This window comes from Schistocerca serialis, chromosome 4, assembly GCF_023864345.2.
Source record: "Schistocerca serialis cubense isolate TAMUIC-IGC-003099 chromosome 4, iqSchSeri2.2, whole genome shotgun sequence".
In the NCBI taxonomy this organism is placed as follows: Eukaryota; Metazoa; Arthropoda; class Insecta; order Orthoptera; family Acrididae; genus Schistocerca; species Schistocerca serialis.
The window spans coordinates 837521676-837535118 of NC_064641.1; the positions used below are offsets into that span (position 1 = coordinate 837521676).

At 39.2% G+C, this 13443-nt stretch overlaps 1 protein-coding gene across 3 annotated transcripts in view; it reads right to left on the reverse strand.

Moving 5' to 3' along the window:
* The window catches only part of LOC126473461 (uncharacterized), a 265016-nt gene that overhangs the window by 223499 nt on the left and 28074 nt on the right, over positions 1 to 13443 (reverse strand). For all 3 annotated transcript variants that reach the window (XM_050100526.1, XM_050100524.1, XM_050100525.1), the window contains exons 2-3: positions 11466 to 11517; positions 11329 to 11382 (exon numbers count right to left, since the gene is read on the reverse strand). Coding sequence is in view for 2 of the 3 variants with exons in the window: in XM_050100524.1 (XP_049956481.1) it covers positions 11329 to 11382; positions 11466 to 11468 (57 nt within the window). In the remaining variant the exon portion in view is untranslated. The remainder of the gene's footprint in view (positions 1 to 11328; positions 11383 to 11465; positions 11518 to 13443) is intronic.

Below are 13443 nucleotides of genomic sequence, written 5' to 3' on the forward strand. Positions count from 1 at the left end.
TGAACCATGGAACAGAATGACAAACATCAGCAATTAGCTATTGTAGGTAAATAGAGTACACTGGCTGACATGCATGCACAATTTACTTTAAATAGCCCCAAAAGATAACATTTAGTGGAAAATTATTGGATGATTTGACGAGTCTCAGGGGGACAAGTCCTCTCCTTTTCATCAGTTTACCAGAATTCACGGCACAGAAATGGTTCTGGATGACCACAAAGTGGTGGATCCATTTCATGCGTCACTGTACTCCTCTGCAATAAAAGCAATATTGTAGCATTCCCAGTTATGAGAAATGAAAGAGATCTCCCAAACCTCCGCCATTCATTTCTGATGTATGAAAGTAGGATGGTAATAGGTGGAACTTGAAACCCCTGCAAAGTGCTGGCCCAAGGTATTGGAAAAACAAGGTGTGATCAACAAGTAACAGGAATTTTTGTTTTTCTTAAAGAATCTTTATTTATTCATCAACATAAATGAAAATGTATTAACATATGATGAAATTCTACTACTTTAAGAACTCAAGTAGGGAACTAAAGAGAATTTAAGGGCCTGTGAATTATGTCAAAAGTTTAAGAAAGTGAATAAGGCAGTACCTTATCAAATGTATTCAGTAATACTGAAAGCTTTAAATAATCTGACAGCAATGGATTTATTTTGACATTCTCTGACGGTAGATGTGGAGTGTCATACACATTTCCTGCAGTTGAATGCTGGTCAAAATATGTTAAGTTATGTCCTACAAAATTAGCAAACATGGCCATTATAATGAACTGTTTAAGGGCGTATTTTAAGATGCAGGCAACCCAATAGGTTGTCAACTGATAATTGAACACAGTTTGTATGTCACAGTTACAAGGAATTTTTGGCATGGTAAGGGGTAAAAGCACTTTACTGTTTCTAAATATTGGGTTGGTTCGTAAGCTGGTAGCATTTCTCCATAAGTTTAATAAACACCACCAAACAATGAGGTAACTTATCAATTCTGCGACTGTAGATCATGTGGTTTTGAGGTGAAGAACTCATCAAGCCACTTTCAGATCACATTTTCATCCAGAAGGGAAGTTCCTTGAAAGTCGTTCAATAGAGAGCAGAAAAGGTGAAAATCTCAGGGCGCAAAATCGGGTGAAAAGCTGGGTGCACAGTGACTTCCCAACCCAGCTCCTGTACAATGTTTTTTATCAGTCTATCAGAAAGCAAGTGGGCATTATCATGGAGCAGTATCACTTGATGCAGTCTTCCTGGTCGTTGTTCTTCGAGTTCATGTGCAAGACATCTTGGTTGTTGACAATGAATGTCAGCAGTGACAGTTACACCTCACGAAAACAATTCATAGTACACCAAACTGTCGCTGTTCCGCGAGATGCATAACATTATCTATTGTGGATGTGCACAGAGCTTTGTACGGGGAATTGCTACTTTGTTTGGGCACAGCCGTTCATTCTTTTCTTTACGTTAGCATAAAGACACCATTTCTTGCCACCAGTAATGAATTTGGATAGGAATGATCAGTGTTGTTCACAAGCCAATTGATGATGAACCAGCAGAGATGCACATATTGCCACCTGCTGATTTTTCTTATTTTTTGTTTACAGCACACAATATAAATTCATCTAATTTCTGAATCTTCTCCATCACATGCGACTGTCTCAAGGTGTTGGAATGATCACAGTTCATCATCACATGTGCCAGAATGCATTTAAATGTATTCATGAAACCCTGCAGGTCTTCCTGAATGTGAAGAGTCAGTAATGTCAAAATGATCCTCCTTAAAACTAGAAAACCATTTTCTTGCTGTTCTCTGTCCAATTGCATTATCCCCATACATAGCACAAATGTTTCTGGCTGCTTCAACCTCCTGTCACCCCTCTATTGAACTCAAACAGTAGAATATGCCGGAGATGTCCCAATTTCTCCACTTGGCACTCCATTTTATAGTGTCCACAGCTCTGCTCACTACCTCCTCCCAATGACAAAATGACGATATGTAAACAAATAGCAAGAATGAACTACATAGAAATAAATGTCAACTGATAAATAAATCCACAGCAACTGGCATACCAAAATGCAAAACCAAAACGCTACAGACTTATGCACCATCTTAATACCATACTCAGTCTAGTGTTTCAGAAAGGGTAGTGAAGAAAATTTGAAAACTCTGTTCTATGTATTGCTTAAATAGGCATAACTACCTGGGCTGAAACAATACTAAAATTTCAACTCATATTAAATGAATTACTATATTCATCAGAACTTTCCCCTGTGGAAGAATTAAACAAAATATTTATCAGAGAGCCATTGCTGAAGTTGTTCAAATGGCCCAAAGGGATACTTTGCATTAATGACAATGTTCAGGTAAAGGTAGAGAAATATCTAGTTAAAAATACAGGACAGAGAGTAAAAAACCATAATACAAGGGCTACAGAACCAGAGTTTGAGGTGAGAGGTAAGGTATTAGTGAAATCTTATTATCCTAGTTTGACTCTAAAGGAGACTAGTAAATTTTTCCATAAATACAAAGGTCCTTATTATATGTCAGACATAGCAGACACAGCACATCCAAGAATAGTATTTTTAAGAGAGTTTGTAAACAATGGAGAGAAACGGTTATACAATATAGACTTAATTAAGGGATTTGTTATGTAAAGTTATGACTTTGGGGGAGCTCACAATCTGTGAGTGATGCCTGCAAGGTCCCGGCTGTCTGTAATATTATTTCCTACTTCAGTTTCTGCATAATGGTCTCTTCATCTTTTACTGTTTTTTATCCTTTAAATTATATTTTCTTTCACTATCCTATCTATAATACTCAAATAATAATGGAAGTACATTAATAATTTGTACTCAGACAATGGAAGTGTGTGATAAACTAATAAAAGGCACCTACAAGGCAAGCAACAATGTACATTACTCTTAAAAATATTTTTTTAAATATTTTTTGAAATATATATCCAGCTGTATGAGATGTAGATGCTGGAAATTTCACATCAAGGAGGGGAAGTGCTAAATTGAGACTAAGTTGCAGGACTTGCAAACACTGGGTGAGATCATAGAGATCATAGCAGCACCAATGAATATCATTTTTTGATAAACTAATGGAATTATTTAAATAGACAATATGTTTTAGTCACTCTTGTGGAATGTAGAGGAGTACTTAGAAGAGAGAAGGCGAGGAAACTTAATAATCAGATACGGATACTAAATAAAGTAGGAGTATGTTTAACTCAACATATGGGAGCAGAGAGGGGAGAAGTAAGGTATATAATGATAATTAGGGTGGTGTACTCTTATATATAAACCGGGAAACGAATAGGGTAGGTGTACCAAGAAATGAGGACCTACACCTTGAGTGAGGAAAGAGAGAAAATGGGTATGGACATCATTTCTGTGTGGAAGGTTATATGATGTGTGAAACATCCTTTTGAGAAAGTAAATGTCAGTGGTAGCTTCTACAGAGGTAGAAACTAAGATTTTGAGGCTTTCTTCAAAGTTGCAGATTATGGGAACCTATCGGAGTTGCTACTTTCTAGTTAATACATAGATTTAGAAAATAATTAATAATGAGACAGGCATACCAGCTTTGTATTCTATCCTTAAGGAAGGTAGGGTAAGTAAAATAGTATAGTATGCAAAACTCAAAAAGTGATTAGTTGCTGAAAAATGTAACACCTCCGGTTTGATTGCAATGACTATAGAAGGATTAATATGTTCACCAAGCAGCAGCAGGATAACACACACATAAATAAAGGTTTTATCTATGCAAGTTTTCAGAGGCAGTGGCTCCTCCTTCCAGCAGAAGGGGAAGGAAGGGTAGTGAAGGAAAAGGACTGGGCAGTTTTAGGAAAAGGGGTAGAATTCACCCACAACCACAGGTCAGAGGAGGCTTACCAGACAGGTTGAGAAGGAAAATATTGTCAAATATTTGTTATTTTCATAATTATGTAGAATCAATAAGTTACAATAAATTATGTGCTGTTATACAGAATGGAATGCCTGTTGTAAAACAGGCCAAGTAATACGTGAGAATGACTCATCAGAATTTTCTTTGATAGTTTAGTCTGTTAGCTGGTTGGAGTTACTTGTGGTGTTGCTACTCTCTCTCCACTCTCAATCACAGATTTTAGAACAATTTTTTGAGGCCTGTGGGGGTGAATTTGGAGAGTCCGTTCTGTAGGACTGGTGAGCATCTCCATCCTCTGAACCCACAGATGAACCGCCTCCCCCCCCCCCCCCCTTCCCCCATCATCATGGAGAAATCTTTCAGGTGGGAGTGTGACAGTCTTTGGAATCTGAGTCTTGCCTCCTTCAGTTTTAACATATTAAGTCTTACCTTTCCTTTCTTTCTTGTCCAGCAGTAGTACCATGTGTATTCTCAATCTTTCCACATTCAACAGTTTTGATTACAAACACTTTTACTATTCATACACCTGCTGTATCCTGCAATTGCTGAATCCTGCTACTAGTGCATGTGAGTGTGAGTGCGCCAAGTGTAGTGTTGCTGCATCTGTGCACTTACATCAACCTCCAAGCATATAGTGCGGGTCAGCCACTAGTGGCCACCTGTAGAAAGCGTGCACACAGCGTGGTCACCGCCACGCCATCTACTGGTGAACTGTGCCTATATATGCACACAGCAGTGCTGATTCACTCTCAGTTTGTACTGCTCACATAAGTTGTTCTGTGTATCGCTTATGTTGCAATTTCTATATGATTCTTTGTCTTATGCATGCAATCACAAGGAGTTTATTTCCTTTATTGTTCAGAGATCTATGAATAAAACTATATTTTTGTAACTTATATTGGTTTCATGTATTACTTGATTACTCCATGACTGGCAACGTGTTTGGAATGGTTTCCATATGACCAGTCTTTAAATGCAGTTTCATCTGGTTTAGTCATTATGGATGCAATGCTACCAGCCCTGATTGAACAGCATATTATGGCAGTAACCACTTTATTAGTTTCCATTAACAGACAGGGTACTGTTCCAACAGTCTATCCACCCACTTTTCCTTCATATGATGATTCAGCCGAGTATTGGGAAGCTTACGGAAAAACACTCAGACAGCAATTTTTTGCTTTCAGTGACAGACTTGAATTTGTGCAAAGTCTTATTCCTCTCATGGATTCTGCCTAAGGTGTATCAATTACTATGTCAGCTTGACCCTACACGAGAACTGTCAGGTCTTACTTTTAGATCACATATGCAGTTGCAAATGAATGCATGTCATAGCTGCATGAATTGAATTCTACTGATGCTGCATGAAACCAAACCAGTCATACAGGGCCTGGGCACCCAAACTTCATGGCCTTACCAGTAAATGTCAATTCATTATTAATGCCCATAACGACTCTTTTCACACTCTATGGTGCTTGACACAGCTCTGGACAAGGAAGTACGCCAGAAGACTTTACTCTGTGAAAACCTCCCACTGTCAGAAGTTTTTCAAATAGTGCAATCTTTTGAAGTTTCTCAAGCAGTGGGTGACCAAATAGAAGTATGAGGCAATGGGGGAGTAGTGTCACAAGATATGCCCACGAGTACAACAGACGGCTTATACAAGGAAGTGACAGTGGCCAGGGTAAACATGTGTGCCCAATGCTGAGCAGACCAAAGCCAGCCCAAGAAGCCATGACCACCACAGTGCCAGCATCAGCATTCTCTATTTCCATCTTGTCCTTTCTGTTTTGTCCAGCATGAACATTTGCGGTGCCCTAAATGCTGGGGTATTTGTAACACTTACTAGAAAAAAGGACACACTGCCTCTGTGTGTTGTGCACCAAAGGTTGTTCAGGATATGAACATGGACATTCTTGTGACTTCTCCCAAGTTGGTTATCATTAAGCATTTTTTGCCAAGTGCTCTGGCTATATGTTAACATATTTGCTGCAGTGACATTATTGAATTCTCAATTGTGAGTTTATGTTTGCCACCTTTAACACTGGTCACGGGGAAGCTGGTCATTTGTAACAAAATGAACATCATGCTGTTGGGACAGTTAATGGCATCTACCTCTTACAAGTCAGTGGTTCTTTCTATTACATTTTTTGTGGTTGCTGATGCCAGTGTTGAGAACTTGTTTGTGTTTGACACATTTCAGGCATCTAGATTTTCTATCACCAACACAGTTCACCTTATGTCTGATTAAGTACCGTATTCTCAATTTAAAACACTGCATGATGAGTTTTTGGACTTTTTTTTCGAAAGTATAATGTGTGCTAAGAATTTGTCTGCTCATATTTCTTTGAAATCCACAGTTCGACCATATTTTTGCCTTGTGCATCATTCCTGTCACCCTCAAGATCAGGTGAAAGTAGAATTGGACAGACCTCAATCTCTATGGTTGGTGCAACCTATTATGGCTAGAGAATGGTATCTCTGCTGGTTGTAGTTTGGAAGCTTCAGGGAAACTTCACATCTGTGGTGACTTCAGCTCTACTGTCAATGCACAGTTGATCATGGGTATGTGTCCTCTCTGATGTCAGGAGGAACTGTTGGGAAAAATATCAGGTGACCAGTACTTTTCTAAAACTGATTTGTCTGAAGTGTATGTGGGGATAAAGTGTCTCAACAGGTTTTGATTTTCAATACTTCTTTTGGTCTCTATCAACATTTGCACCTTCCTTTTGGTGTGGCTAGTGTGCCTGCTATTTTCCAGTGGTTTTCAGAGTAATTAACTATGCCTGTCCGTGGTTTCGTTACTCATCTTGATGATGATGTTGTCATGGGCTACTCTACAGCCTATCACTTGAAAAAATTGTGCACTTCGTTTTCTATCTTACAGTCTGCAGGCTTCCACTGTAACCTTATGAAATCTCAATTTTTTTAACCTTCCATTATTTACTTGGGGTTCGAGATCTCAAGATCTTGCGGGATGGGGTGCACCCCCTGCTGGACCACATATCTACTGTTACACCTATACCTCCCCCCCCCCCCCAATCCATGAAGGTGCTTCATGCCTTCTTTGGGAAGATAGCCTACTACCACAAATTCCTGATGTTTATGGCCACATCGGATCACCCGCTGCACTCCTTTTTACACAAGATTGTACCTTTTTGCTGGAGCCTGGATTGCGAACGTCCTTTTCAAATGGTGAATTCCAAATACTCTCAGTCCCTTGTTTAGCTACATTCTCTCTGGACCAGTGCATAGTTTTGGTGACTGACAGCTTCACAGTACAGCTTCGGTGCGGTCCTAGCACACCGATATGCTGACGGCTCTGAACGACCTGTTGCTTTCACCTCTAAATCTCTCACTCTGGCCCAGCAGCGTTACTCTCAAATGGAAAAAGAGGCTCTTCCCACAGTCTATGCTCCCCAGAAATCTCACCTTATTACTGTCAACAAACCCTTGGTTTCCTCGTTTAACCCCAAATTTCCTTGCCTGACAAGGCAGCGCACCACCTACAAAGCTGAGTACTCTTTTTGTCTCGCTACAATTACAAAATCCACTTTCAACCTATGTCTAAACATGCCAATGCTGACAGCCCATCTCACCTTCAAGTCAGTTCTGATCCTGACTTTGACTTTAAAGAATTGCTTTGCTTCCATCTTGATAGTGAAACACAGTCTACAGTCGAGGGTTTCCCAATTATAGCTTGTGCATAATATCTACCCTTGTGCCGACTCGGTTCTCCACCACGTGGTTTGGTTGTTCAACTGACTCTCACTATGTTCTTTTACTTTGTACCACTCAAATCAGTTGTTCACACGTATCGCTTATGTTGCACCTTTGCATGATTCTTTTGTCTTGTTACCCGTGGAGTCATGAGAGGCTTATTTACATCATTGTTCAGAGGTTATGAATAAAGCCATATTTGTGTTACTTGGATCAGTTTCACGTATTACTTGGCAACTACAACACTTAAGCCTGTTTTCACAGAACTGCCCTAGACGTAGCAATAACAAGTAGCTTCCAGATGAAGTTACACAATGTCAAATTATACCAAAAATTGACACTTACTTCATTTCCATTGGAGGAAATAAACAATGTTCGCTTATCCTGATTTAACTGAAGAATGTGAGAATAAGCTAGAGGTTAACTGGTTTACCAACCCTCTTTGCAGTTAGTCCACATTTGTGTGTAAATTAAGGCTATGTCATACACTGGGTGATTATAATTAAACTTTCCCTATTTAACACATTATAATATGGAAACTAATTACTGTGCGAAGACCAAACTTGTTACCATTAATGTCAAGAACGTGGGGAAGAGAAATAATGCAGACTCAATTCAGTTAAAACACTTTTAATGTGCAGCTACGGTACATCATACCATTACATATCGGTACCAGTACTGCTACAAAAGGACTCAATATGGCGCCCATCAGTGTTCAGAAGAGTCTGAAAGCTCAGGATTGCATTCTGCACAGCAGAACGAAGCATGTCCATGGGTATACTGGCTACTTGATATGCTGCACTTCAGATTGGCACATGTGTGAATGTTCCCCTGGTAATCCCTCTCCTTCAAGTAGCCCTACAACCAGAAATCACAAGGAATGCTGACCAAGCATTTGGAAACGATCAGCTGATAATTCAATTCTTTCCAAATGTGTTTTGGAGAAGCAGGTGAACTTCATGAGCGATGCATGGTAGAACCCCATGTTGCACGAAAACTGTTGGGTTCAATGCCTCTCTCTCTTGTAGAGCGGGTACGACATGCTTGCGAAGCATATCACAGTAACTCGGGCCAGTCACACTGGTAGCCTTTGGTCCTTGAGTGCCAACCTGTTCAAAAAAGAATGGGCCAATGATGAATGTAGCCATGAAGCCACACCATATGGTGACACATTCACCATACAGAGGAACATCATGCACAGTGACTGGAGGTGAAGATCCCCACACTTGGCAATTCTGTGTGTTCATCTCACTCATCAGGGAAAAATGAGCTTCGTTTGTCCATAGGATTGTCCAGGACAAATCCTTGTCAACTTAAATCGGTGCGAGAAAGTGGAGAGCGAAGTCAACACGTCGTCATGCATCCTGTGGTGCAAGCTGCTGTACAATACGGATCTTGTACGGATACCATTTGAGAATGGTTTAAAGCACCTTTCATATAGTGGATCATCGGATGTTCAACTGTCACGACAAAGGGCACACACTGTCTGACGATCAGGAATTGCATGCAGAATTGTCTGCCATAGCAACAGTGATTTCATCTGCACCTGTCGTGCAACCGGCCGTTAGCCTCCTGCCGGTGCGACAACCAATTCTCCAGTTGATTCAAACTACTTCATCATGCTCTGCACAGCAGATGGAGATAGAGGACCCTTCTGTAATGCTTTCAGCTGGAAATATTCTCAATGTGCAGCTGCAGCATCACTGTTGTTTTGGTAATAGAGCTTCACCAATAATGTCCTGCTCCTTTTGTCCAAGGTCATGTTGATACGTCAACAAGTGTACTGTGACTGGTCAGTTGTGTGAGACTTGTGAATCACGATGACTGATCATAGCACCTGGTGGCCATAGCTGGAACTGGACGGTGGTACTGTGATACATGGGAATCATGCACCCCATACTCTGGACATTAATGCTACCAAGTTTGGTGCTCATACGGTAATTAGTTTCAATGTTACAATGTATTAAATAGGGGAAGTTTAATTATAATCACCCAGTATACTATGGGAAAAAATTTTATGAGTGTGTCATACATAAGGAATTTAAAGTTGGACTGCCAGAATGGCTACTTTGTAGCAATGTTTGAGTAGCTTATGATCAAAATAGTTTAATGATAGGTACATAACAAAAAATAGTTGTTCTGGATTCTAGTTTAGCATGATAAATCAATGCCATGCTGGACAACTATTATTTATCTATTTATTGACGTTGTGGTGACATCATTTGTTTAAGGGCGGGAAAGAGTGGTTTAACATATCACTTTGGTAAAAAGGAAATGAGTGTTTGGCGTCACTGGCCGGGAGGCACCTTCCAGGGCAGGTCCGGCTGCCTTGGTACAGGTCTTATTACATTTGACGCCACATTGGGTGACCTGCGCACTGGATGGGGATGAAATGATGAGGAAGACAACACAACACCCAGTCCCTGAGAGGAGAAAATCTCCGCCCAGATGGGAATTGAACCTGGGCCCATAGGACAGCAATCCATCACACTGACCACTCAGCTATCGAGGCGGACATCACTTTGGTAACGCAATGTGTTACCCAGACTATGTGTAACAGATGAATGATTATTAGGACAGTTGAAAGTATTTTTATTAGTTGAATACTAGTGCTTTAGAATCACATAATGGCTGGAAGTTTTGTTATTGTATGTAACCTGGTGTAGATGGAAAATATGTGTCTTCAAGTTGGGATGGCGGTGGCAGTTTACTGTACTTTGCAGTAACTGCTTGCTTGGCAGTTACTCTGTGTTGCGAGGTCCCAGCTTCTAGAAATGGGGCACACCACTGAATAGAGAGTGTGCTATGACAATGAAGAAGATGTCAAGAAATACAAGAAAGAGTGTCGTTATCTGTCAAATCAGATAGAACATCTGCTGCCGTCACATAGAAATTATGCTAGACCATGTGGAATACATGCACTATAATTCTACATGCAGTATTCCTCCATATTCACAAATTTTGCTGGAAGATGCAATATTTACATTATTAGAAGAAGCACTTTCTATTACTTAGTAGAAAGTTGCAACAATATCGGAGTTTCCAGATTCAACCACAAGAACAACTGCAGTGGAGTAGTAGTCCAAACTTGCTTAATCAACATTGTTTTATATAAACATGAAATCAAGAAGTAGCAGTACAGGGCTGGATGATAACATTTTCAACTGGTACTAGGGCAAATTACTTAAATAGTAATTCCTTTGCTGCAGAGGTCTGTGGTAAACTCTGGCTCTAGGAAGAGTTAGTTCTTTCACGTAACTGATATGGAATGTACTGGGTACCCCACTATATCCAGTGACCTAAACTCAATTGAGTAATTTCAGTTTCTGTCTGACTCTAAATTCATTTATCTATAGTACACTTATTTACCTCTACATCTCTTCTTTTGTATCCATGTGATAACAGAAAGCAGGGACACTTACGTTGCAATGACCTTTTTCTTAGTCTTGTTTTATTATTCATATTGACATTTATAATTTTCTGTATTTCTCACAGAAATTAAATTTTTCCTTCATACTTTGTTACAATATATCCAATGTGATCTTAGGAATACAATATACAGTTGCATTCACCAAAATCAAATTACAATGAAACAAGTCTTAGCTCAATTTGAGAGCAAGTTACTCCACAAGTACAAATATAGCTACTTGATCTCTTATGAGCAAATTGAACTATAGTTACAAAATCATGAAACTGCAGAAGTACATTACCAAGTCGTCACTGCACTCACTGTATGAATCAGAGCAAGCACATATGTTCCGGGCCTAGAGCACCAACAATGAATATATATGAGACTGTATACATGATCATAGGTAAATGTGTAAATGGAGTACAGATGATAACTCACCATTTCCTTGTGCTAAATGTTTTCTTTTATAAAATCAGAGAACCAGTAGCACCTGTGGACAAAATATCAGACAGTGTAAATAAATAATGCACATCATGTGTTTGTAGCTGTGGTATAACAAAAAAAGTCTAAATTGACAGGATGAACAAATTATCACTCCAGCAGTGTTTAAACATTTTCTACAGTTATTACTGTGGTGGTTAAATATTCCTCAAAATTATAAAGCAAGGGTAAAAAGATAACTACATTTTCAAATACTGCAAATAACTTGAAACTGGAAATATGGAAAACGTTATTCTCATAAAATAAGAGTAATGTTTAGCTACTGGAGTCAATGTCAGTTTCTGCTTTCTGGGTGTTACATTAAGATATTTGTTTGTAAAAGGTACTGTCTTACTTTTAACTCTTTACATTTTGGTACAGCCTTTTTGAATTTCTGTTGACTGCCTTATTGTTTAACAGTGCTAAGAAACAATCACACAGTGTGTACAGCTCACAGTTTTGTTTGAGTTGAAACAGCGAACAAAAAAATCTGCACTTCCTGACAAAAACAACTAGGGGAATTGTCAAAATGTCTTTTCAATAAAAAATGACAATTCACCTGGAAACCCAAAAGCTTGTATACCATCAATTTTGCCAAGAAAGGCTGAAGGATCAATGGCATCATATTTGTGTTGAAGAGTATTATAACTGTTACAGAACATATAATGTAACTGGAAAGATAAGAAATCTACTCACCAAGTGGCAGCAGGAGAACATACATATAGGAGAGATTTAGGAAAAGGGATAGAGTTCAGAGAAGTCACCCACAACCCCCGGTTAGGGTAGACTTACTAGATGAGATGAGAAGTAAAGACTTTCCTTCTCATCCTGTCAGTATGTTTCCCCTGACCCACGATTCTGGGTGACATTTCTTGATCTACCTTCTCCTAAACCTCTCCAGTCTTTTCCTTCACCTCTCTCCCTTCCCCTTCAACTCTTCTGCCAGAAGAAGGTGTCACTGGCTTCAAAAGCTTGCGTACATAAACCTTTTTTATGTGTGTGTTCTCCTGCCGCCACTTGGCTAGTAGATTTTTTATCTATCCAATTACATTAAATCGTCTAATGCTGATTATTTTTGTTGCTATCTTGGCACATGCAGCCATCATCCCTTCTTACACAACCCTCTTGTGAGTCTTTGTTGTCATCTGTCTTGTTCAATTCAATTCAATCTCTTTATCCATTCGTTTACAATATACATTTTATGGATGTAGTCAAACTGTCATCTGTTTTCTATCTTATGTGCTAGTCCGTCTGTTAGTTTATCTGTAACACCAAGATTAATCCACACCTTGTCCCAAGTTTTTTGTTCATTACACTGCATGGCCTGTTCTTATTGTCTCCAACAATTTATTTGGAAATTTGACAGCTATTTTCTTTCCCACCCTCCACTTACCTTGTTTATACATAATTCTTTCATATTTTTGTGCATTTGTTTTTCACCAAACTGCTCAGACTGACTTTTCCTACATTACTTTATTTGCCAAGTAAAGTAGTTTACATTTTCTCCTACGATTATCTCTTTCTGTTTGCCCAGTTTTTAAAATTTCGTCTCTCTCAACGACATTCCCTATCGATTTTTTTCTTTTCCAATCATTTCTTCGTGCCAAATGGGCCACGTTTCTGGCGAGAAATTCTCACCCACTCAGTTCCTCTTGTTAATCATTGTCTGTTATCATGAGTTTTGTATGAATTTTTCTGATTTTTCCCAATTTCTTACTTGGGTGTCTTCCATTTTTCTATCTTTTTCTATCTTTTTCCACCTTCTGCTTCTCTTTTTCACCACTCCAACCATTTCTAACACTCCAAATCGTCCTCATTTGCCTTGATGAATCCCATCACATATTACATTCATTCTTTTTGAAGACATGCTTTTACACTAACAAAACTCAGGTCCAACATTTTGTTTCTTGAATCCTGCTTGTCCCTTAGAGTTACC